Here is a 26,938-nt window from a genome sequence, read left to right as displayed (position 1 = left end):
TAAAAAAATTCTAAATGCTGTAGGTAAAGTCGCATTCGCTTAGTCCATTTCTTTACACATTCTATGGTCCTAGCCAAGACCAGGTTTAGACCCAGTGTAGTTCTGGTTTTGATCTGATTTTGACCAGCGTTAGAACAGCTTTAGTCCAAGTCTAGCCCAATATAGTCCTAGTTTAGCCCTGGTTTAGATCTGATTTTTACCAGCTTTAGGCCAGCTTCATTCCAAGTCTAGCCGAATATAGTGGTACCTTAGACTTCGTTTAGATCTGATTTTGACCAGCTTTAGTCCAAGTCTAGCCCAATATAATCCTAGTTTAGATCTGGTTTAGATCTGATTTTGCTTTTGACCAGTTCTAGTCCAAGTCTAGCCCAATACAATCCTACTTTACACCTGGTTTAGATCTGGCTTTGACCAGCTTTAGTCCAAGTCTAGCTCAATATAGATCTACTTGGTTTAGATCTGAGTTTGACCAGTTTTATGCCAGCTTTAGGCCAGCTTCAGCGCTGGTCTAGATCCAGTAAAGTCTTGTTTTCATTTCAGGGGCTTCATCATGACCATCATTAAGAGAACAACAAAGCAAAGAGTGGCTATTTTGATCACATGAATATAAAATATAAAAATTTAAAACACATTTAATTTAGTTACAGTATTTAACTTTTTTTTCTTGGCTACATTATTTCATAGCATCTTGCATAATATATTTGATGTCTTAAAAATACCTGGTCTTGGTTTAGTTCTCACATTAACTGTAAAATCTATTTATTTACTCACAGAATTTGTCTTGCACTTCTCCAACAAACGCTCTGACAGATGATAGTTGAGAACCAGCCTTTTGAACACTGGAAGATGGAAGAGCGACTGAAAAACAAAAAAGTACAAAACATTACTCTATACTTTTACACAAAATAACATAACGCAAAGGATTCTGGTACGATAATACAAACTCTTACAGTAAAGCTCTTATTTAACTTTCCTTTCACCTCGGAAATTCAATTAGTTTTATCTTGGCTCGTTTAGACCCTGAGCCATAATACAGGGAACATGATCTGACGAGAGAGCCCTGTGGTCACTCTGGCCTTTTCTGATAACGTAATTACTGTTAGCTAAAATATTGACGATATCTAAATGAATGGAGACGGCGGTTTATTATTGAACTTAATGTAATCAACATAAAACACAGCTCTTCGTTTATTTTCTTTATGCAAACTGAATATTAAGGTAGCATCAGCCGCCTTGTACCTGATTTTTTCCCGTGTATTTGAGAAAAATGGGTCTTGCTTCAGTACAGATCTATTGGAAAAGCAGCTCTTGATGTTAAAATAAGTAAGCTCTGTACTGTTTACATCAAATTATAAAGTGTGCGGTTGGTATTTATTTATTTTTTCCACCAATTTTGCCATTTTTTAGGTTTTTACATTTTACTTTCTGGTTGAAAATCACATCATCCTGCTGTTATCTAGCTACTATATTATACACTGGGCCAAAACTCCTCTAAGAAACACAGAAATTATTAAACAAATAAAAATATAAGAAAGCAATAATGTAAAAATAACATTTAAAGATTAAGAAAAATGTGTTTCTTGTGTAAATTGTGCCAAAGTTTTGTACAAAATTATTCCTAGTGTGATGAACAATGCGTTTTACAACTCTCTACCTCCTGTAATTATCAACTTTTTTTCAACTTTTCTTCACAAATCGCTATAATATAGTATAATTTATATTTACAACAGGTTTTATCTCACCAAATTAAAGATGAACTATGTAACTTTTTGGTTGGAGGTCCGGTCTGTCCCTGCTTGTTTCTATGGCTATGTCATTACTCTTCTCCTGCAAAAAAGAGATGACTAAGGGCCCATGCAGTGCTGCTGTATATTTAAAGCAACACTGTGTAGCTTTCTGGAGTTGGCAAATCACCTGCACGATTCCAAATAGAAAGTTAAAACTAGGGGTGTGTAAAATATTGAAATATCGATATATCGTATCATTCAATGTGATAATACAGTATCAGTATCATAGGCTGCTGAATCAATATATATCGCCAAGAGTATTTTTTGGTATATTTTACAAAATTATTTTGTTACAGCGCTACAGTTTTGTTGCTTGTTCAGAGGAAGGAAGCTCATTTATGCAACACATTTGACATTTTCACTGTTCTGATGATTAAAATAAGTGTGTTTCATATTAACTTTGCACGAAAAGTGGTTTAACAAAGACTCGATTATTGTGATTTAGCCTTTATTCTTTATTGAACAGTATCAGATTGACTTGAAATATATCATATCTAATCGTATCGAATCGTAAGCTCACTGTATCGAGAAATGTATCGTGTCTTGCCCTATTTATTGAGGTATGTATCGTATCGGCAACTTCCACATGATACTCAGTCCTAGTTAAAACCATACATTTTTCACGGAGATCAGTTTTATGAGTCAGGTTTGTGAAGATGCAAGCACGCTCACAGCCAGGACACACGCTTTCCTTTGTTTTCTAGTGCAATAAAAACATCCAAAATTAAAAAAGAAATGCCTTTTTATCTATTTCTTGGATAAAAATTTACTTTAAGGAGTCTAAATCTGCGAGGATAGAGTGGATAGGCAGACAGCACAACATCGCAGTGACCACATTGCACCAGACTGAAACAAGCTTCAACAAATACAACAATATTTACTCCTCTACAAACAGCTCTACTTTATATTTATTAAATTACAGGTGGTTTCAGAGCTCAAAAATACCTAGAAAAACAGGTATTCTGACTGTGAGTGGGGTTCTTCATGAAGATAGAAAGATTTAATGCCATACATTAAAACATTCCAGACAAAGCAATAACATCTCCATGAAGAAAAGCCTTTCACGGGCCACCAAAAAGGTTACACAATGCACCTTAAAGTAAAAATTAAAGAATCAAAACCTGTTATAAACTCTTTGACTGGTCTTTGCCCTACACATAAATACACCGAGGCTCTAAGAGAGAATTTAGTCTGAGCTCAGCTGCTGACACAAATGACGGAGAGAGGGCGGGGCCTTATCCAGGTCTTATTATAGATCACGATCCACACAATGTCTCCTCCAGTGTTGTTGGAATCAGCTCTATTCACGCTTACATCACAAACCAGGAAGACGCTTGGAAACATACGATTACAACTTCGGGTGTAGTTACTAACACAATCCGTGCGCTCAGTGAAGAAATGATGAAAATTGGCCGAAAATAACGAAACGCTACAACGACATGGAGAAGATGAAAACTGGACCATTTTTTTTATTTTTCCTAGATTTTGTTAGATTTACTACTGCGAACAGAGCCTACCGGAAGTTGTCATCGCATGTTTCCAAACGTCTTCTTGGTTCGTGATGTAAGCGTGAATACAGCCCAGCTCAGATTCGATATTTAGCCTTAAACTTAGACAAACTTTATTGATCCACAATGGAAATTACTTGGACACAGTAGCTCACACATCACAATATAATATAATAACAAAGAGAAAAAGAGAGACAAAGACACTGGTGTCAAATAAGGCATAATTATATAAATGTATATGTAGTAAAATATCTATCTTTCTCTAACATACTAAGAAATATCCACCTTATTGCACACCACCCACTTTTGTCTCTAAACGCTCCAAAATAGTGCTTTTTTTTTTGGTGGCACTTTCAGTTAAACGGGGATCCCAGTCATGTCACAACATGACATAAAGTCGGTTCATTTGTATAAAACGTTCAGTTTTCATGTGCATCAACAAGTCACACTGTACCGATTTTCTGGAGGCTTTAAAAAGGCTTTGTCGTCCATATTGAACTTATTTGCTGTAAAGGTTTAGCCTGATTCATCAGCCGGTTTCTACAAAGTGAAACGAAATGAAACCTTGCAGCGTTGGAATTTATTCGCTCAATGGTAAGCAGGTACTTTTTTTCATTTAACCAATTGCTGCTATTTGGTAGTCACCTAACGGGGATAACTGGTATATTAAGCTTTTCTCAAATCCTGTAGGAAGAAGGGCAATAACGTCTTTCCTCTTGATAAAATTCACCAAACATTCTTTTTGTTCTGGCTTTAAATCCTCGATCTCGGGATTCGTTGACAACACAGAATGTATGACTCTTTGCTGTTTTGCTGGTGCCCAAACTTGCACTTCTGGGGTTTTTGCGAACTGTCTAGTGTATTCTGATTCCTGACCTAGTCGCTGGAGAGAAATTAAATTGAGCGGAGGCACTAGTTGATAAAGGTTGGCAACCCCTTACAAAATAATACAACCCAAATCATGATGGCGAGGCGATGGATATTCTATATATAATACTGATTCTGATACCACAATGATAATAAAAAACACTCACACTCAGCCCCTTCTTTTGTGTGGTCTTGTTACCTGTATTACCGCGCTGAACCAGCAGGTGTTTCCCACATTGCGGATGCCCACGGGCCAGTCGTCCTGCCTGATCCAGTCTGCGGGGCTGCTCATATCGCTCTGGCCCTCACACCTCCTCCTCTTCATCCGTGCAGCGTTCTCCTCTGCACTGGCCTCGAGAGCTCTGTGTTCAACATGGTATTAATCCAACAGTACAATACAATACAGCTGTAACTTCTTTTGGCGTTAATTTGTACCTGTGAAATTCTTTCTCTTCTTCCTGGGCTTTCTGAGACTCCTGGAGACTGAGCTCAATGGCTGCCTGGAGTTCATCTTTGCCGAGGCCTAAAGCAGCATAGACGTAACTCGTAATATCTCAGCTCTCTCAACAAACCAACAAAATAAAGTCTGTCTAAGTCAAAGTCTAAAACAGAATAAATAAGCTACACATGTGACCAAGCTTGTCATTTTATTAGACTAAAAAGCTTTCCCTTTCCCTAAATATTGAAGCAGCTGCAGGGTGATATGGAAGATACCAATAAGACAGGAACTGATTTAGACAGAACTCATTATAAATTTGCAAAGCAGAAGAGTATGGTAAATGTAAAGAGCATCATGCCTCAACTCAAACCAAATCAAACTTTATTTATAGAGCGCTTTTCATTAAAAATGCAACACAAAGCGCCTCTTCTCTTCAACTCTTCAGCTACTACAGTTCAGTCTATAAGCACTGATTATTTTTCATTTAGTTTCAGTCTGCAAAAATATGACACTGAGGAAAAAGTGTCACTGATGTACACTGCTGTAGAGTCTCACCAGTGGCTCCTTGCTGTCCTTCTCCCGGCTCCTGTGCCTCTCCAGTCTGAGCGGTCAACAGTCCCACCGCATGTCCAATGTCCCCCTGACTGGCCTTCAGAGACAAAGACAAAACAACTTTCCTCTTGGAGATGTAATGATTTATCGACTAATCATGCGAAAACGACTTTAGAAATAATTGTAGTTGTATTTTGCAAAACGTTATCTGGACTATACAGACTCAACAAACAAATACAAAAATTATTTTTATCGCTCCTGCTAGAGTTGATTGACAGCCACATTGCACCCGCCCCCCACTAAACCAAAAGTGCGAGCATGAGAGGGTGTGTACCTACAACACTCTCACTTCTGACTGGCTCTTCGGTTTCTAGCTATGATTTCCAAATATTTGTTTTTGCAGATTAGTTGCTATAACTTCTAGCTTCGATGAGCTTCATTTGGTTGCAACCGAACGCTATAGCCAATTTATGGTCATGTGTACCTCCGAAATTTTCTAACTACGTGTCGAAACAACGCAGACAGCAAGGGAAAGCGACGCAGACAATAAGGACTGCGATTGGTCCTCTCTACATCCGCTCTACATACATTTCCGCTTCATTTTGTAACAGGGTATCCCTAAATTTAAGACATTTTTAAGACCACTTAAATGAAAATTAAGACCAGCATCACACCCATTATGCGGGTGAAAAACACCAGATCCAACTCTAATAATGACCAACCAACTACAATACTCTGTCTAGAATCGAAGAGCCACTGTGGATTTAACCGACACTTCCCCATGATCCATCCAACATCTTCCTCCACTCTACTCATTGTTTACTCATTGCCGCCCGCACCAGAAACCACAGTATTGTTTGGGAATACTCCAAATTAGACATTCATTCACATTACATGATTTCATGTTGTTGTGTTTTTTTTTTGTGCCTCCCTCCGTTTAACATCGCACTGCAGCTCGGTTGAGTATACAAAAAAATTGGCTAAAATAAGACTTGGACAACAGAATTTAAAACTTTTTAAGGCCTTAATTTAGGGACATGAAATTTAAGACCTTTTTAAGATTTTTATGACCCCGCAGCTGCCCTGTGTAAACATGAACACAGTCTAGCCTCCTGGTGTTGTGACGGTGAATTACTTTGAGACGCATAGACCTCGACGCAGATCCACAAATCAAAAACGATGGCGACAAGGCGACAGTGTGCTTTGAGTCGACGCAGAACTATACTTCGGCCTTAAGGGTGGCGGCACACTCACTTAATGTACTTCTTTTTGACCATTAGACCATAAAACTCTCTATACATGGTTTATTTCCGATGTATCTGAGCAAAAAAGCCTTGCCCCAGTGCAGACTACGGGTGTGCAAAAATACTGAAATATCAATATATCGTATCGCTTAATGTGATGATACAGTATCAATATCGTGGGCTGCTGTATCGATATATCACCAAGAGTATTTTTGGTATATTTTACTAAATTATTTTGTTACAGAGCTACAGTTTTGGTACTTGTTTAAAGGAAGGAAACTTTTTTATGCGACACATTTGACATTTTCACTGTTTTGATGATTAAAATGTTTGTGTTTCCTATGAACTTTGCACAAAAAGTGGTTTAACAAAGATTTTTAGTATCACAGACATGATTTAGCCTTTATTTTTATTGAACTGTATCGAATCGATTTGAAATATATCGCATTGAATCGAAAGCTCACTGTATCGAGATATGTATCGTATCGTGGCCTATGTATCGAGGTATGTATCGTATCGGCAACTTCTTAATGATACCCAGCCCTAGTGCAGACATATTGTATAAGCAACTCTTTGACGTCAAAATGAGTCTGCTATGTGCTGTCTGTGTTCTGTTGGCTGATAATCAGGAAGTGCACATCAGCATGCTAGTTGCTGTAGGCTGTACAGTCACAGCAAAGCTCCACTGTAGTCTCGGAAAGTTGTGAAAAGTGCTTAAAAACTCATCGCGGTGAATAATTCGGATGCTCAAAATGCAAAAGGTACAACAGCGAACGGTTTAAAATCAACTAGTTTTCCACATTTTTAAGAGAATAAAAGATCATTTAACATCAATATATACAGTAGTTTATCCCCCAATGTTATTTCTCCGCCAAACACGTGATGTCGAGTTGCCACGGCTCCCCCTGCCCCCCTCGGAAACAGGTGGCTCTGCATTGGCTCGGTTTATTGCTCCGCTAGTCAATTATCACAGTGATGGGGTTCCTCAAGCTAACTGCAGCTCGTGGCCAGTTGTGTTTCAAAACATAATGAGTTAGCGCGGATGCTAATTTAGCTTCCTGGGGCAAACGCAGCCTCTTAATGTTCCCATTTGTAAGACTTAATGATTTGAACAAAGTACTGCTGGAGTGTTTACAACTTACTATAGGAGAAGGGTTAAATAGCCAGAATAGATGGTGAGATGGTATGGACTCAGACAGATAAAGTGCAAAGAAGTGTATTTAAAGAAGACGTATTAGGCTTTTTTTAAATGTAATTATTTTTTCATCTGTGGCACATGTACCATATTTTCCAGGCTATTAGGCGCTCTGGATTATAAGACGCACTGTCATTAAATGGTCTGTTTTCAAACTTTTTTCACAAATAAACCGCATTGGACTTTAAAGGAAACACAACATTTGGGTGGGTCAGTGGGACTTTGTTTGGCGCGTTCACGGTGACTCTGGGCTTTATTCAGTTGTGACTCAGAGTGGCACATTGGACTCGCTTTTTCGGTTCGTTCCTCCGTTCCGTTCCTCGTCGACGTGGAGTGATGAGTGTGTCTGCGGGTGTTTTTCGCTGCGTGGGCGCTGTCTGCTCCGTGCATGTTTGCATGTTCTGCGGATGGTGCGGCTTTATAGTTTACTGAAGTCGTGCTGGGACACTCGAGTGGATTCGTTCATGGGGCGCTCTGGATTGTGGGGCGCGCACTCATTTTTTGATGCGGTTAGAGGCTTAAGACCGCATCTAATGGCCCGGAAAATACGGTAATCATAATTTTATACTTTGAACATTTCGAATTTGTGAACGTTTTAATGTTAAATACGTATTTGACGCTCGTGACTCCCTGCTCTCCTTGCTCCCTACGCTAAGTCACTCCCCCCTCAGAGCGCTATGACAACACAATCAGCATGCATCAGGTTTGAGAAGTTGTAGTGTATTGCTTTATATCAGAATTTTTGTGTTGGAGCGTGGGAGATGTAGGCTTGTGGGCGGAGACTTGGACAGAATCGTACTGCTAATTGTAACGAGTGTTCAAATAGAGCCTGGCTGAAATAACTCAAACATACATATAACTCAAATAACTCAAAAAAACCCTCCTCAGCCATGTTTTTGATGAGGGAACAACATTGGTAGAAAGTTCCATTTGTATTATAGTGTTTTACGTGCAATAGGACTAGAGCGTCATGCAGTGTTACAAAGTCATATGAGATTTCTTGTTCTTACTTTCAGAGCTCTGTACAGAATGTGTGGATCCTGGATGCCAGTGACCTCTCTCAGCTGGTTGATCAGAATTTCAGTCTGCTGTAAAAAAAAAAAAAAAAAAAAAAAACACAAGAAAGGTGGGTTTAAGATGATGTCACAACATGCCTAAAATTCTATTGCGTTTACAAATTATTTTAGAATATGAGAAGATAGATTTATTAATATGTTGTTTTTTCCTGTGGTATTGCATGACCATGGACTTAGTCACTAATATAAATAATCATTTCTTTAGATTAGAGTGTATTTGACGAACAGGGGGAAAAGAGGGGTGGGGCTAAACCTGCAGATGGAGGACGCATACAAGTTTTTCTCATTCCCAGTGGATTGACAAGCTCAGAACCTCCAGAATTCACTCACTGAGCCGCAGAGGCTGTACTAGCACTGATTCATGATTTAAACCAACTGGAGTTCAGCACTGAAACAAGCAACTCAAATAAGAGATTAATTTGAGTCTCACTATGCTTTCTGACACCACATTATAACATACACTTTTGAGAAATTTGCTTTTTTTTTGTTGTTTACAATGTTTATGTAGTATGAGTATGATTATTGTTTCTCTCTTGGCACAAACTCAAAATAAAAAAATAAAAAAATCAACCAATCAATAAATAAATGGGACAACATCTCCAGTGTTTTTGTAATTTAGAATAAACCAGTATTAGAATTGTTATCAGTAAAAGCTATATTTGATTTGAACATGTTTGTCGTATTTGTGGACACAGGAAATGTTTATGTTTACACACAGTTCCTTTAATAATACAGATGGTGGCCTCTCATAGTCTAAAAAGAACATGGATTAAACACTGGCATGACAAAATCTAACTTTGTTCCTCCATGTATTGTCGTTCACATGAAAGGTGACTACACTGTTAAATATAAAATGCAAGTGACATTTCAACTTCACAAACTGTATGAAAGAAAACAATTAATATAGGAAGTATGTGAAAGTATGTGTGTCACCACCATATATATATATATGTATATATATATATATCCTTCTGACCCTGGCTCCAATTGACTTACATTAGGATTTTGTGGCTTCTCTCTCTGTACCTGCTGCAGTGAGTCTCGTCATTTTGGTCTTAAAATGTTGGTATTAACCCGCTCTACATGATCCTGATTTTTTTTTTTCTTTTCGCTATTTTGTCTGTCAAAAAACTGTCATTTGAGCGCCGTTGAACGCTATGGGTGACGTCACACTTGCTTAGTACGCTTCTTTTATACAGTTTATGGTCACCACACAAAATCTAAGAGAAACACAAACACACACTCAAATTAAAGTTGCTATATTACGTAAATCGACTCTTGCTTCTTTAAGCTATGTTATAATGTTGTTACCGCATGTTTTGTTTCATTCACACAGGTTTTTATCAAGTTTTACCTTTTACCTTTTACGTTTTGTTCAGTAGAGACTGGAAATTCCCAGGCTGAAATCTTAAGATGATTCTAGTGAAGATTTATGAAGTTTAAAAACACAGTCGAGCAATTTTTTACCACATGACATCACAAGGTGGAACATCTGAGAGAAAAACTCAGCATAAATGTGCAGCGTTTGCGTGTTTAAACATGTGTGAATGAAACAAAACACAATTCCGGGTATGTTTGTGGAGAGGAAACAGCGTCGGTCCTACGTATCACCCTAAAAATATCAGCTCTTTTGGATTCTAAACAATCTGTATCAGCATCGTTCTTAAAAAAAACGCATGTTGGTCTCTCTCTAACCAAAACTATCAACACTGACACGCGGTAAACACCACACGTATCTCCCTCTTTATATAAACATAGATTGGGTTAGTCTCTATATAAAGCCCAGCGCCCAGTAGCAGGTGTACGGGCCCACTGTCCACTGTCCGTCCTGTGACCCACACACAGAGAGAGAGACAGCAGCAGGGACACAGGAAACCAGGCCGACGGGTCAGACTTATATGGAGCTTGTGGGGCTATCTGAGAAGCCCCTCTAGGTTAGCCGCTATTTTGGTCTCACTGACATGGACCCCAGGCTTCTGTTTATCATTCCTCTCACTGCCACCGAGCCTGACTGACACAGACACTTGCACCCATGCCTCTCCTCTGCAACTGCTAATGTTAAGGGAGAGGAAAAACACAGCAAAGGCATTAGTGGATTAGTAATGAAGAGTTATTTCACAGTAGCGTTGTCAAAAGTATCAAAAATCTGATAGCGATAGTGGTGAAACAAGTACAAATACTGGAACAGACAAATACTCAAGTAGTAAAAAACTAAAAGTATCATATGAAAGTAGTAAAAGTATTAAAGTACCTGTTTAAAAATTTGCTTAAAGAGTAAAAAGTAAAAGTATTTTGCGCAGTTTTTGAGGTCTTATGAGAAACCAGAAACCAGAGGTGGGGACCTGCAAGTCGTGATTTGGACTCGAGTCAGACTTGAGTCACTATTTTTAGGACTTGAGACTTGACTTGATAAAATGGACTAAGACATGGGACTTGACTTGGCCTGTGACTTGAGAAGACTTGAGAAGCACTTTTAAATCTCAATTATTTCTATTTTGACTGTAATGATTCACTCTAAGATCTTGTCAAGATATTTAAGAAGGAAAATGTAACAGTTCTGCCAGTTATATACTCTAAATACTCATATATAAACATCGTATGATTTTTTTAAAGTACAATTTAGTTTAAAAGTCATTTAAATTGCAAAACTCTAACTTATATTTGGTACATTGGTTTAAAGACTTGAAATAACTTGAAGCTCAAAGCAGACGACTTGGACTTGACTTGGACTTCTGGGCCAGTGACTCGAGACTCGACTTGGACTTGCCTGTATTTGACTTGGGACTTGACTTGGACTTGAGGTCAAAGAATTGAGACTTACTTGAGACTTGCAAAAGAATGACTTGGTCCCACCTCTGCCAGAAACGATAGAAGTAATTTTTTTTTTTTTCTTTCTGAATGGCTTTAGAATGATCTTGAGCTGTAAAACTACCTATATCAACACAGATATAAAACCACATGGAAAAATCAAAGAAAAAAAAAATAAAAGATTTAATGTTGAAAATGACATTCTACTGTTTAAATAAAGTGTTTTTTTACTATCATCGTGGTATTGGAATCAGTTTTGAGTATCGACTCTGTTCCTTAGTATTGAAATTGAGTTTGAAATGTTAGTCTCATGGCAACGCTAAATAGTTTTTTGTCAACCAATCGCTTTATTTAGCTTTTAAGGATTTACATGGGACAGCAACAGAAAGGAGAAGTTAGTGAGTGAGTCAGTCAGCTGAAGATTTGTTATTGTTTGGTATCTATCTGTAAAATCTCAGATTAAACTCATGATTCAAATATTGTTAAATCTGTCTTTATATAAATATGTTTCCTGGTATTCTTTTCTGCATATAGTTTAGAGTACAGTCAGTACTGTCAGTACAGTCAGTTTGAGTTTTAGATACAGATATATAGATTTCATTAATAATACACTTTATTCATAAACATTCTCAATTTAGAAGCCTTTAGAAGCCCATATTACGCTATTTTCTAATGTTGTTTCCTCATCAAAAACATCTTGTAGTTGTGTTTAGTTTCATTCACACACATTTAACACACAAATCCTGCATATTTAGACTGAGTTCTTCTCTCAAACTGAAAACACACTGTTCCACCTTGTGATGTCACACCTTCACTGCAATAATTTCGATTATTTCAGCCCTGGAGTTGCAAATTTCTACTGAACGAACAGTAAGAAAGCAGCTATTGACTTAAAAAAAAAACACTGCATGACATCACAAGGTAGAACAGAGCATTCTGAGCTTTGGAGATGTAAAAAGACTACTTATAAAGGATTATTTAAACATGTGTGAACGAAAAAAAAACACAACTCCTGTTTTTGGAGGTAACAGCATTATAACACGTGTTAAAGTTCACAAGAGTGAATTAAATTTTGCGTAATATTGGATCTTAAATATGAATAATTGTAAAAAATGTATCACTGGCTAGTCGACTGCTAAAATAATCTTGAAATATTATTTACTTTGATATGATTTGACTAAAAGGATGAAATGATGGAATTACGGGTCATTTCGATGTTGAAAGAATGAAAAGGGCAAGAGGCAGCCTATTAATAACAGCCAACTAGACGAGCAAGACGAGAATAACGTGAAATGGAAGCTTTAAATAGAGGCAGCCTATACCAAAAGTGTAAATAGGTTATAACATGTAAACAAAGTAATAGGCCTATGACGATTATCGGTATGTGAATAAATAACAGGGTTCTGGATCAAAAATACTGTAGTTTAGTGATATTTTAATGATAAAATGATAAATAAGATAAAATGATGAAAAAAAGTGCAACTAAACAAATAAAAGTTAAATTCTGACAGACAAAATGGTCAAAAAGCAGCAGCTGTGGATCCAAAATTGTAAATATCATACATTAAAAAAAAACTCTTAATTCACTTAAGATCAGCCCAGATGCATTTTTGATAAGATTAAAAGCATGTATGACTGTTTTTCATCAACATCAACATCAAATACATGCTACAACAAATAAATACCGCATTTAAAAAATATATAGTATATATAGTATTAAATCTTGACGACATAGATTTAAACACTTTTGACATTTTTTTCAGAGGGTAATGCGTCTTTGATTGGCAACTCAGTCATGCAAAATGGTGTTTATATCCTAGTAACAAAACTAACAAAATGGTATTATTTATTTTTGTTACTGCCCAACTTGTGTCTTTTATGTTCGATGTTACATATTAATAATAAAAAAAAAAAAAAAAAAAAAAGTAATGAAATAATATATAAGTTAAATGAGAACTTAGCGTAAATCAAGATCAAAATTAAGTTATTTCGTTAAAAAGTCTGCTGAAATTAGTTAACATTTTTGCTAAAGGGCATGTGATTGACAGGTCCGCGGCTCACACATGAGTTGTTAATGTTAGATGTTAGTGCACACAACACGAATATTTGTCTTTTTCCAAACTCCCTCTCACCGAGTTGCTTGAGTTCTCCCCATTTTCCGCGCCCATTGCAGCCCCCTGAGTTGAGCCGAAGTCCTGTCCGCGATCCTCGAGTGTTTTCGGGCCGTGATCCGACAGTCACAGCGCCTCGTCCATCGGCCAGCAGCTGCAGCCTGCGCGTACACGGTCACCGTGGTCACTCAGCTCCGAGCGTCCGCGGAGAGGCAGCGACGCCACGCGACGCGACGCTCCGCTGCGCGCCGCTCCGCATTGCTCCGCAACACAGCGCGCTCACGTGGACGGGAGGAAGCGTGCGTGAGAGAAAGAGAGGCGCGCGCTAAGTTGGTACGAAATGAGTACGTTAAATAAGTACTTTTGGTAAGTATTATTGAATTATTTTATGTTTTTGTCCCAATACTATAAAGGCACAAATAAAATTTTTTAGACAATACAATAATAATGAGGCTAGTACTTTGCTGATGCTGACTTCTCTATTAGCCTACGGTTTGATACTTTCCAGTTTTTTAATACAGGGATTGCCAAACTTAATTGGGACCCCCAAAATAACTAAGCAACCAACCCAGGACACCCCAAAGAAAAATACTATGTTGACTGTAATAATTTCAAAGAGAAAACATCTATAAAACCTAGTAAATTATTGTTAATTTGAATAGTTTATTGTGTTATTGTACTTACTTTTTTATAGAATAGAATAGAAAGCCTTTATTGTCATTACACAATAGTATAATGAAATTCAGAGTTGCTCCGTTAAAGTGCAAGAATCAACAATTAAATAAAACAAATCAACAGTTCCCATTCAGTATGGTGTGACAGCTTTGGGGAAGAAGCTGTCTCTGAGTCTACTGGTCCTAGCTGGTATTGACCTGAAGCGCCTGCCAGAAGGCAACAATTTGAACAGGGTGTGTATATGTTGCCTACAATGTTTTTGTTTTTTTTATTATATCTGGAAATCATCCCACCCAGTTCTTGCCTCGCAACCCCCTCTTTGGGAACCACTGTTTCAATATAACAATGTCTTTTATCTTTTCCAGCCTCTGAAGACAGTGTGGAAATGGACCTACAGATGGATCATGAGAAAACAGACTCATCTCATAGTCAGTCTCAAAATTATACAGTATGCACTGCTTTTATTGTACTGTTGTTGTTGTTTTTTTTTAATTAATCAAAGTTTTGTTTAGTTTTTTGGCACTCAGCATTAGATTTTGTTACATCAACATGTTTGCCCTGAATTCTTACAATATTCTAAATGTTATGTTTACATCCACTCAATTAAATCGTTTACATTTTATTTTTATAGTATAACTCACGGTGATGAATGAAGTAATACCCATACTTCCCCGAGGGGGCTTTATCTCAGTATCATTTTACCTTAACAATGGAAAATCAATATGAGCCTGGCAGCCGTCATGTCTCCCCTACACTGCACTCTCCCTGTGTGACTCTAGCCTCTTCAGCTTTACAGAAAATGCAAGAATATAACTTTCACTGGATTTTTTATGTGTATTTTTAACTGGAGAATGTCTGTGGTTTGGCTGATTCGGGTGCTGGCTCTCTACAGTGCAGGTAAGTTTGCATGTTTCTGTACTTATGATTTAAGTTATGGTCTAAATTGGGTATTCCGACAGTGGGTAAAATGACAAGTATTTTCACTTAACTTTCGTATTTATAAAGTCACAGTATGTAACCTTTTATCCAAAAAAAATACTTAAATAAAGTTCTTTTTTTCATTTTGGCTGTGTTAAAGAGTGTACGTCACCTGCTCGTTTGTACGGATATTGCTCTGCTTAGAATGTTCCACAGTGTGTGTGTATATATATATATATATATATATATATATATATATATATATATATATATATATATATATATATATATATATATATATAGTTTATTAGCTCAAAAATACCTATAAAAACAGACATTTGGGCTATGAGTGGGGTCGCCTCTCCACAGATCTGACCTGTAACTTGGTCTGGTTTAGGCTCCCTGAAGATAAAAAAGTTTTATACCATACTGTGAAGTATTCCAGAAAAAGCAATAACGTCTCCATGTAGAAAAGCATTTGACGGACCCTCCACCACAAATATGTTACTCACTTTTACACTTTAACACTGACCTGTTGTTGTTTCCTCATCACAAACAGACCTGGAGTTGTGTTTTGTTTCATTCACACATGTTTAACACACAAGCCCTGCATATTTAGGCTGAGGTCTTCTCTCTCAAGTTGGAAACACTGCGTTTGTCTGGGAGATCTAGATTAAAAAAAAGATTTAAAACATAGATAATAAATAAATAAAAATTCTCTCTCTGTCTCTGCGTGCCTTGGATTGTTCTGCGTAACCTCTTGTGGTATCTGTGCCACAGTTTTGGAATACTGAAGTGTATTATTTATATTACACAAAATTGACTTTTGTGAACTTTAAGCCATGTTAGAATGTTCTTATCTCATCAAAACCATATCTGGAGTTTATTTTATTTCACTCACACATGTTTAATGTTCAGTTGAGTTTGGAAATTCCAAAGCTGAAATGACTGAAATGATTCTAGTGAAGGTGTATGAGCACTTCCTGTTTGTTTGAGTGTGAATGAAACAAAACACAACTCCAGGTTTTTTTTTGATGAGTTGACAACATTATCGTAGATCAGAAAATAGTGTAATTGGGCCCTGTAAGTAGTTTAAGTGTGTGAAAAGTTTAACAACACTTTAATATTTAATTTTTTTCTTAGTTTGGGTCGCTGAATGTATCCTGGAAAAACCAAAGAGATCCGCCTTGAACCAGCTGACCAGATCTCTGCTGAGGAACTACAACAATGGCGTCCGGCCCGTTCACAACTGGACTACAACTACCACTGTTTCCATTGACCTCATTCTGCAATCTGTCCTGGATGTGGTACGCTAATTATACCTCATTATTCACGAACAGACCTGGTTTAAAATGCTACTTAGAGATAATAATAGATTTAAAGTAGTGTATGTGGTATGTCTGTCACGATAGACACATGTGGGCTATGAAAGACAGACACAGGGCAGCAGGCTTCTCATTCCTTTGGTACTTCACTGTGGACTTGGCATGCTTAGAAAAACTATCCCTACACCAGAGTAGATAAGTGGCCAAAATATCCAAAAATCTGCACCATTGTGGGATTACAATGCAAGAGTAGTCGAGTATCATCCAAAATTACTCAATGAATAAGGTATAAAGTGTTGTGTAAATGTTTTAGTGTATTGTTTAAATTGTTTCAGTACTGTGACTTTGATTTATAATGAATTTATATGGAAATTATGTTTTTTTAATAACATTAGAGAGTTCAGCACTGGGGAATTTCACAATTTTAACAGAAAAGTACAAGCAGCAGTGAAACAGAAAGTATTAATAATATGCAAGATAAACTATAATTGTTACAGCCCCAGGCCTTCAGCTTGTCCTCTTGTTCTGCCTATTTTGTGTGTGTGGTTGAATTTTGTCCCCTTTCCTCATGTAATCCTGGTTGTACGAGCCCTCGCTGTGGATCTGGACAGTGTTCCTCTCTGCTCCTGGTTTGATGCTCCTCACTGGCCTCGGGTTGGTCTATCAAACTCCCGCCTGGCCAATTCCTGTGCCACACCTGCAGCCACCTCCACCTCCAAGACTTAAGAAGATTCTCCACGCATGTTCAGGGCTGCTGGTCTTTGTGGCCAGTTTGCCATTTTGTCTGTGTGTCTTATTTAGTTTGTTAGTCTAACTTTGTGTGTGTGTGACTGGGGACACATCTCTGTGATTTGGATTGGTCAGAACTTAGCAGGCAGATTTTACCCATATGTTTTGGGTCGATGGGGGAAACTAAAGTGCCTGGACTAAACCCATCCAGATATTTTGGTTCTTCATTATACGTTTTTGTACATATTTAGACCAATTTTATTAATTCACCTTTTACATTCCTTCTCATTAAATTATTATTTTATTTTATCATTTAACATCTTGGTTTTCTGTTACTTCCCCAACTGTCCTAACGGTAGCTGAGCTAACAACAATAAACATTACGAATAACTGATATAAAAATTGCATTTTTGTATATATATATATATATATATATATATATATATATATATATATATATATATATATATATATATATATATATATATATATAATACTCCCTACAGTGGAAGCACACCAGACTAGGCTGAGTTAGACTGTGTTAGTGCTCCAGCCTCATGGTTTACTTCTGTTTATACTACAACTCTTAATGTAATGAGAATATTAAAATATACTTTGAATAAAGTTAAAATACAATGTGACGAAACTAGTAACAAGTTAACCACCAACCAGAAACCTGTCCAGTTGCCTGACTTTAAGAAACAAACAAGAATACTTCCTCGGATTCTGATTCAAAATGTCAAAATGCACCGTGTTGACCTCTGCAACAGATTTTTGTGTTTCAATAAATGTGTTTAGTTTTTTGTTTTTTATCAGGATGGAAAGACCCAAACAGTAACCACCAGTATTTGGTACAGACAGGTACGTGACCACACAGGCCTGTATGTTTGTATCTATTCACTGTTAACTTTGTGTTTTGCTCTGTAGACCTGGACAGATGAGTTCCTGGTGTGGGATCCTGAGGACTTTGACGGCATCACTGAAATTTCCCTGTCATCCGACGCCATTTGGGTTCCTGATGTCATTGTCACCGAATTGTAAGATATCAGGAAAACTTTAGGATTTTATTCAAATTCACAAAATAATGAAAATTAACAAGGCAGTGAGTTGAAACAGTATATAAGTAAGTCGGCCTCAGCATGCAGGCCGAAGTGACTGAAGCTATAATTTATTATTAGATAAAAAATATACTGTGCAATTAAATGATTACTAAGTCAGATTAAAATAAGTAATATCCATCCAGTCCAGTATTCTTCCAAGATCGTCTTTTCATTCTTTTCTTTGTCTTTTTTTATGAATATTGTTTTATTTGTAACACTTAATCCTTGTTTTGGTCTGAGTCTTTAGTCCAAGGTGCATTGGAGAAAGGTTAAAGGTGCAATGTGTAACTTTTCTCCATAAAAATGCCATCTTTCTTGTCTTAAAAACAAAACAAAAACTGCAAAACATACCTTTTTGTGTGGAGCATTTCTACCCAATAGAGATGGCTAAATTTAACTCTATATATAGTGCTATAATGTGAAACATTCTAGGCAAAGCAATAATCTCTCCATGGAGACAAGCACCTTTGATTGATTGATTTTTTTTACATTTTATTATTATTATTATTGTTTATTTATTCATTCTAATTGCAATAAAATAGTTAATCAAAAGGGAAAGGTAATCAAAAGAACATTTTAGTCATAATATTACTGGTATGTTTTTGATGGCTAAAATATTTTAATCAGACTGGAATACCTTTAAATGCTGAATACCTTTATTTGTTGACCTGCAAAAAGACCCAAATATTTGACCCTTGAACCCTGTAATCCTTCTGTCCTTATGTGGCTTACCCCTGCTGACATATGTGTCTTTGCTGTCTGTCTCTCACGTGTCTGCAGTGTGGACGATGGGAAGTCTCCTCACATCCCGTATGTTTACGTGGACTCCTCTGGCCGGGTGAAGAACTACCGGCCGGTGCAGGTGGTACTGGCCTGTGCTCTGGACATGTACGCCTTCCCCTTCGACAAACAGAACTGCAGCCTCACCTTCCGCAGCTGGCTACACTCAGGTCTGAACCCCACGTTTAGACTCGGGGAAACAGGAAGAGTTAGATTTGGAGATTCACTAAAGGGCCTATAATGCACTATTTCCTGATCTATGTTATAATATTGTTTTCTCATCACAAACACACCTGGAGTTGGGTTTTGTTTTAATCACATGAATAATGAAAAAACACACAAATCCTGCATATTTTGATTTTTCTCTCAAACTGAAAACACTCTGTGCCACCTTGTGATGTCATGATAACAAAGAAAGTGCTCCACAAGTGCTCCACAACTTCACTAGAATCATTTGGGTAATTTTAGCCCTGGAACTGCCAATTTCTACTGAACTAAAGGTAAAAGATAGCTGCTGCTTCAGGACATCACAAGTTGGAACAGAGCATTTTGAGCTTTAGAGATGCAGACAGACTAATAAGAGAGGATTACTCAAATGTGTTAATGAAACAAAACATAACTCCAGGAACTGAAAAACAAAAACTCAGATAAAACTCACACATACTCAGACAAAACTTAGATAAAACGAAATCTAGGCACTCCAACTCCAGGTATGTTTTTGACAAGGAAACAACATTATTAGTAACATAGGCAAAATTTACTTTTGTAACCTAATATAAAACAAGCAGGTTGATTTGAAATTAGCATTTTACAGTACTCTTTCCTTACTCTTCAACAAGAAATCTTTAAATACTATAGTAATCATTCAAATGTGATGCCTGCATTACATCTCTGGCATGTAATTTGCTAGTTTTTCACTACATTAATTTTAAGTTGATTTAACTAAAACAACACAAATGTTTGTCTTTGTGTAGTGTCTGAGGTGAACCTGTCGTGGATGAGGGACGCAGAGGCCATCGCTCAGGACAAGAGACAGTTCATGAACGACGGAGAGTGGGAGCTGCTCGCCATCCCCTCCCACTACAGACAAGTCCACTACGGAGACAGCCACTACGCTCACATCCAGTTCCATGTACGTCCAGAATTCTCAGTTGAGCAAAGATCAAAAGACCTAATTACAAGTTAGGTGATAAGCTTGTGGACTGAGCTTTAGGTTAATATCACACTGCTAACCATAAAAGGTTTCGAATAGTGATTTCAAGATTATGATTGTAAGATTAGTCAGACATGCATGGATGACATACACAAACAGTCAAAATTTTGGACACACCATTCAATGTGCTTTCTTTACTACTTTCTCCAGAAGACATCAAATATATAAAGTAAGATACATGAAAAATGCTTTTAAATAGTTGGCGTTCAGTGGCTCATACTTTGCTGTTTGATCTATGTTATAATCCTCCTCAAAGACATACCTGGAGTTGTGTTTTGTTTCATTATGTTAAAGCCTGCGGCCTGGCTCCGCCTCGCCCGGTGTTCCCCGTTTGTTTTATTGCTTGTGCCTTCCGTATTTGCATGTGCTGTGTGGTACCTGGCGCCTGATTGGTGAGGTGCGGTCCCGTCGCTGTTGGGCTGGCTTCGGTGTTCACTGAGCCGTGGTTGAAGGATTGACGTCCCACTCCTCCAATCCCCTTCCTGATCTGCCAGCCTCTCATCCAGTAAAAGTGCTGTGCGCCTGTTCCTCCTGGCAGCTGGATTTCAGTTTCAGTTCGTCGCACTCATTGATAGACGTGTCTCTTGTTGCCTCCCATTGCTACTGTGAATTGTGTTTGAGACTCTAGAGGTTGTGATTGACCTATTGTTTGTTTGTAACTGCCAGTTTGTCTCAGCCTTTGGGCATTTGTATTTTCTTTGATTCATCTTTGTCCCATTAGAGTTATTGTTTAGTTGTATAAAAAAAGTTTCAAAAAGGAGCACTTCCTGGACCTCCAGAGGATAATACACAGTAGACAGAACACAGTGGTGCTCTTTGGGGAAGGGAAGTCAATTTAAAGATGCCTAAAACCCAAGACACTCACTGGTTAAAATAAAATGCCTTTATTAATTTACGGCCTGTCTTAATGGACAACTTACAAAGTCCCGACGCGTTTCAGCCTATGACTTTCCTAAGGGGACAAACAGGAAATAAATTAATAAAGGTATTTTATTTTAACCAGTGAGTGCCTTGTTTTTTTGTTGTTTTTTTTTGCATCTTTTATTGTTTAGTTGTATTGGGATTTTTATTTATTTATTTTTATTATTTTTATTTATTAATTTATCTTACATAAAACACCTTTTTTGTTATATGACATTACAAGGTGGAACGGGGCTTTCTGAACTTTGGAGATCTAGACAGACCAATTATGAAGGCTTACAGCGATTGCAGCTCCATATCAACAGTCTATTACGTAGACCTCTTTAAAAGTCATCAGGCATTACACCGCGACTGTAAGAGGCATGCGTTTTGTCCAGGTGTCTCTCACAGCCCGTTCCCGTGGAGAGGAGAAGTGCTTTTGTTGATCGCTAATCGATTGTGAACTTTATACCCCGCGCTCCTCCGAGGCCTGTCTGCGGAATTGTACAGTGAAAAGCAATTGGCTGCGACCTTCACGGATCGGTACGGCGAGCTAATGCGTCGAGATGGAGCAGAGGAGTGAAGAGAGAGGAGAGGAGAGGAGAGGAGGGGAAGGGAAGGAGAGAGGGAGAGAGAGACATAATGAGAGTGTCTTAGGGCCTGCTTGATCAATGGGAGTCTTGTTAGCGCGCAGGAAAAGGCCACTATAGCCGCTTGCAGGTGGAGCGCAGACTGCATGGGGGAGATGAGGATTGGACCGGAAAGAAGGGCAAGGAGGGAGGTTTTTCACACGGCGTTTGATGGCTCACTACTGTTACACTGCAGGCTCTGTGCTGGAGTCTGTGCTGGCCAGAGCTATCAGGGGAAATAAGTGTTCAGTGCTAAAATGTTGTATTTATGTTTTGGTTAAGAGCTGTAAAGAGATTTTGGTCAAGCATAGATTAAAGGGACTAATATTATGCTGTTTTCTGATCAATGTTAGTGTTGTTTACTCAGCAAAACATATCTGGAGTTGTGTTTTGTTTCATTTACACATGTTCAGCACCACTGTTGGGCAAGTTACTTTAAAACTGTAATGCGTTATTTATGACCTATTACTGTCATTTCAAAGTAATTTGTTACATTACAATATTACTGTGTTTAAAATGTAAAATATTACACGACTACTGCAGCACTTTTAAGTTACTCTCACCAAAATAACTGCGAAGATGCTGAACTTTTGCACCGTATATGGACTAAACCAGGAATAAAACAGAAAGAACTGAACCAGGACAAAACCAGAACTAAACCAGAACTGAACCAGGACTAAACCAGGACTAAACCAGAGCTGAACCAGGACTGAACCAGGTCTAAACCAGAACTGAACCAGGACTAAACCAGGACTAAACCAGGAATAAACCAGGTCTAAACCAGGACTAAAGCAGGACAAATTTTGGACTTGAACTTGGAAGCGATTGGGCGTCGGTTGCGGTTCGCCCCGTGGAGCGCAGAGTTCTGCGCCGGTCCTTTCGCCCGCAGTCACCTGACGGTCTATTTGGGCGCATCTCCGATATCACTGTTGATATCGCGGTGATTTTAGCAAATTTATATGAAGAAAAAAACACCACTTCAATCCAGGCTAAAAAAGCATTGTAACGCGCGTTACTGAAATTTGTTCCGAGTAAAATATAATTTTTTTTTTCCCTGTAATGCCGAACATTACTGCATCACAGCAAAAAGCAAAGCATTACAGTAAATCGTTACTTTTATAACACGTTACTCCCAACACTGTTCAGCACTCACAAATCTTGCATATTTAGGCTGAGTTCTTCTCCCAAACTTCACCCAAACCTTGTGTTGTCATGTTGTAATAGGAGGTGAGCCACTGTATTTTTAAACTCCAAACACATTCACTAGAATCATTTGGAATTTTTCCAATCCCTACTGAACAAAAGGTTAGCTTGAAAACTACCACTACATGACATCACAAGGTGGAACAGAGCATTTTGAGCTTTGGGGAATACAGATTAACAGGGACATAACGATATCCAAATCTCTCGGCACGATATTATCATGATATGCATCTCACGGTACGATATTTATTGCGATATTTTGAAAAAAGGCTAATGTAATTGTAGATGGGACACTTTTTTTGCTTTTAAAATACCTTGATAAGACTTTGGTGTGAATTATTTCCATCATAATCCCAACAATTCAAGTAAAAAACATATTTCTTCATGTTGTCTGCACTGAAATGATTCATGGGATATGTAGTTTCCGAGTTTATAAACTGTTGCTACCATAAAACCATTCATTTAAGCAAAGGAACTTGTAATTCGATATACTGTGACAGCTCACGATATTGTGAGACTTTTGACAATACGATATCATGATATTTCGGTTGTCCGTACATCCCTAAAACAAAAAACAACTCCAAGTGTGTTTCTGAGGAGGTAACAACGTTCTAACATTTCTTAAAGCTCAGAAGAGTTAATTTAAATGATCTAATGTGATGTTTCTCCCCTTTAGGTGCTGATCCGCCGGCGCCCCCTGCTGTATGTGGTGGGCCTGCTCATTCCCAGTCTGTTCCTCATGCTGGTGGATGTGATCAGTTTCTACCTCCCGCTGGGCAGTGGCACACGCATCGCCTTTAAGATCAGTATTCTCCTGGGGTACACCGTGTTCAGAGTCAACCTGACTGACGAGCTGCCAGCCTCTGCTCTCACAACTCCACTGATAGGTACTTGAAAGGACCTATATTACTCTGTTTTTATGTTATAATGTTGTTTCCTCATCAAAAACACACCTGGAGTTGTGTTTTATTTCATTCACACACACATCCTGCATATTTACGCTGAGTTCTTCTCTTAAACGGAAAACACTCTGTTCTACCCTGTGATGTCGTGTGGTAATACACTGTGGTTTTAAACTCCTTACACTGTCACTTGAAACAGTCAATCCTGGAATAGGCTTTATTCACGCTTAAGTCACAAACCAGGAAGATGTTTGGAAACATGTAATGACAACTTCTAGAGGTTTGACTATCGTATTTTTCAGACTATAAGTCACACTTTTTTTCATGGTTTGGGTGGTTTTCTGGTGCGATTTATATATAAAAATTTTCACACTGACAGCCGTGAGAGGCTCTAGGCTAATGTGCCAGTATCTGCTGCTCCTGTTACTCCTGTACCATTGTCAGTTGGCTCTACTGCACATGTCTCCTACAAAAAGAGTCTCTGTCCTGTCTGTATCATGTCAGTTGATCGCACCATTACTTCTTAAACAAACTTATAAAGAAAACTTAAGATTGAACACAAATGCCCCCAAAAAGAAAATCATATTTTGCAGATTACAAGCTGCAAGTAGCGAAATATGGAGCAGAAAATGGTAATCGAGCAGCAGAAACAAAGTTTGGAGTGATTGAGAAACAGTGCATCATGCAGCTTTCCTGGAAGTCACTGGATGGATGGACAAAGCCTGGACTTCAGTGACAACCAAAACCATCCTGTCGGGATTCAGAAAGGCCGGAATAATTCTAACTGGAACTGATCCTGAGTCTGACAGCTACACAGAAGAGGAAGTTGCGCTCCATTTACCTCCGGAGGTCACGGAGTTGCTCAGAAGTGACACAGAGGATGAAGAATTGAATGGATTTAGTGATTTGGAGTGAGATGGAGAGTTTGGTAAACTTGTTCTGTTCTGTTGTTTATGTTCTAGTTTATCTGAAGAACTGTTCATATGTGACGTTAACAGTCTGTTGTTCTCTGTTCTATTGTTATTACTAGAACTTGACTTTCAAGATGAAATGTCGGTTCCTGGTCTCTGATTTTACAAAATAAATTTCCCCCAAAAAGTACGACTTATATATGTTTTTTCTTCTTCATTATGCATTTTTTGGCTGGTGTAACTTATACTCCAGAGCGACTTATAGTCCAAAAAATATGGTACTTGCTACTACTGACTTTAAATGTAATGTACATCAAAATGTGTAACACTTTCTGCATCTCTTTGTGTGTGCTGTAGGTGTGTACTTCGTGGTGTGTATGGCTCTGCTCATGCTCAGTCTGATCAAGTCCATCGTGGTGGTGAAGCTGCTGCACCACGGGGAGCAGGGCGTGAGGCAGATGTCTGTGTCCGCATGTCTCCTGCACACGTACGCTTCCTCGCACGTGCACACAGAAACACTAGAGGGCGCTCTCACCTCCACCGCCGCCCTGCCCACCGAGGAGCTAGAAGACGGTGAGCTCCCGAGTCATGGGAATCGATCATTAAAGATGCTGTACCTGATTTTTACTATCTTAAAAAAAAAAAAAAAAAAAAAAAAACGTGAAATGAATCCTGCTCTTGACATAAACACCATTGGCTTGAGTGGTCAAATCCACTGACCCACAGGTTGGCAGTGCAATTCCAGGTCCTACAGAAGAATGCTGTCATTGTGTCCTTGGACAAGACACTTAACTGACCTCGCAGTGTCTGTGTACACTGGTGTATGAATGTGTGTGTGAGTGGGTTTGTGGTTCCTTGTTGTAAAGCGCTTTGAGTGTCTTAAAGGTGGAAAAACACTATATAAAAATGTGACCATTTAACATTTAAATGAGAATTCCATTCACTTTAATGGAGAATTTGAGAAAATTAAATATGAAATGAAATAAATAAAAAGAATGAAATAATGCAGGATTATCTGTGTAAAATGTTCAATGTTTATGACTTCTGTCTCCCTCTAGCTCCTGTTTCTCTCTGGAGTGGCTCCTGTCTCTCACTCTGGCTCCGGTCTCTCGTTCTGGCTCCTGTCTCGCTCTGGCTCCTGTCTCTCTGGAGCGGCTCCTGTCTCTCTCTGTCTCTCTGGCTCCTGTCTCTCTCTGTGGCTCCTGTCTCTCTCTCTGGAGCAACTCCTGTCTCTCTGTGGCTCCTGTCTCTGGCTCCATTCCTGTCTCTCTGGCTCCTGTCTCTCTCTCTGGCTCCTGTCTCTCTGGAGTGGCTCCTGTCTCTTTCTAGTGGCTCCTGTCTCTCTCTTCTGGCTCCTGTCTCTCTTTGGAGCGGCAAAAAGTTTTACAGCCAAAAATTAAACACTGCACTGATTCTCTGGGAGGTTTTAAAACAACCCCAAGAAGAATAGAGTTTATCATCTTGTTTTTTGCTCTTTTTCTCCAGAGTTGTCGTTGGAGGGCTCGCTGGAGGAGGACCTGGCCTCCCTCTCCTCTCTGCAGGATGCCCCCTCTGGTCTGGAGTGGTTACTGCAGGAGCTGGTGTCCCTGCGCGTGGGTCTGTCTGAAGAGGACAGTGAAGGATCTGCCCAGGCCCAGTGGTTGTCCCTGTGCCTGAAGCTGGACCTCTTTCTCTTCAGGCTCTATCTGCTGGTGTTGGTGGTTTACACCGGGACTCTGCTGCTGCTCTGGGCCAGCTGGAGCCGAGCATGAGGAGTTACAATTATACTTTATAGAGGTTGATGTGGACTATACAGTGTTCTCCATTAAAGGGCCCATTTTACACTATTATCTGTTAAAATGTTGTTTCCTCATCACAAACAGACAGAGTTGTGTGAAACAAGACATACTGTAACTCGAGGTATGTTCTTAAACAACTTTTCTTTTTTTTTTTAATAGAAAGTTACCCTTACTGGAAAATGTAAAAATGGACAAGGTCCAAACCCAAGGCACTCCGACTGAATATGTTAAAAGTCCTTTATTGCATGAAGGGACGTCAACGCGTTTCGACCAGCAAATGGTTTGTTT

General features: G+C 38.5%; 2 protein-coding genes across 2 annotated transcripts in view; one reads left to right on the top strand and one right to left on the bottom strand.

Moving 5' to 3' along the window:
* The window catches only part of usp28 (ubiquitin specific peptidase 28), a 40,026-nt gene extending 26,382 nt beyond the window's left edge, over positions 1-13,644 (bottom strand). Inside the window, exons 1-6 of the mRNA XM_055148803.1 lie at positions 13,609-13,644; positions 8,603-8,680; positions 5,157-5,250; positions 4,598-4,685; positions 4,362-4,524; positions 772-858 (exon numbers count right to left, since the gene is read on the bottom strand). Coding sequence (XP_055004778.1) covers positions 772-858; positions 4,362-4,524; positions 4,598-4,685; positions 5,157-5,250; positions 8,603-8,680; positions 13,609-13,644 — 546 coding nt within the window. The remainder of the gene's footprint in view (positions 1-771; positions 859-4,361; positions 4,525-4,597; positions 4,686-5,156; positions 5,251-8,602; positions 8,681-13,608) is intronic.
* A 283-nt stretch (positions 13,645-13,927) lies between these two features.
* htr3b (5-hydroxytryptamine (serotonin) receptor 3B) lies at positions 13,928-26,623 on the top strand. The gene is made up of 11 exons (XM_020917832.2): positions 13,928-13,931; positions 14,410-14,478; positions 14,628-14,690; positions 16,324-16,487; positions 18,051-18,095; positions 18,162-18,271; positions 19,115-19,284; positions 20,089-20,246; positions 23,736-23,946; positions 25,230-25,445; positions 26,358-26,623. Exons 1-11 carry the CDS (start codon positions 13,928-13,930, stop codon positions 26,621-26,623), a joined length of 1,476 nt encoding a protein of 491 aa, XP_020773491.1.
* The last annotated feature ends 315 nt before the right edge of the window (positions 26,624-26,938 follow it).

The sequence above is a fragment of the Boleophthalmus pectinirostris genome, unplaced genomic scaffold, assembly GCF_026225935.1.
Source record: "Boleophthalmus pectinirostris isolate CB_2022bp ecotype Guang Dong unplaced genomic scaffold, ASM2622593v1 HiC_scaffold_12, whole genome shotgun sequence".
In the NCBI taxonomy this organism is placed as follows: Eukaryota; Metazoa; Chordata; class Actinopteri; order Gobiiformes; family Gobiidae; genus Boleophthalmus; species Boleophthalmus pectinirostris.
Note: the sequence above shows the minus strand (reverse complement) of the source record. Positions and strands in the feature narration are given on the sequence as shown.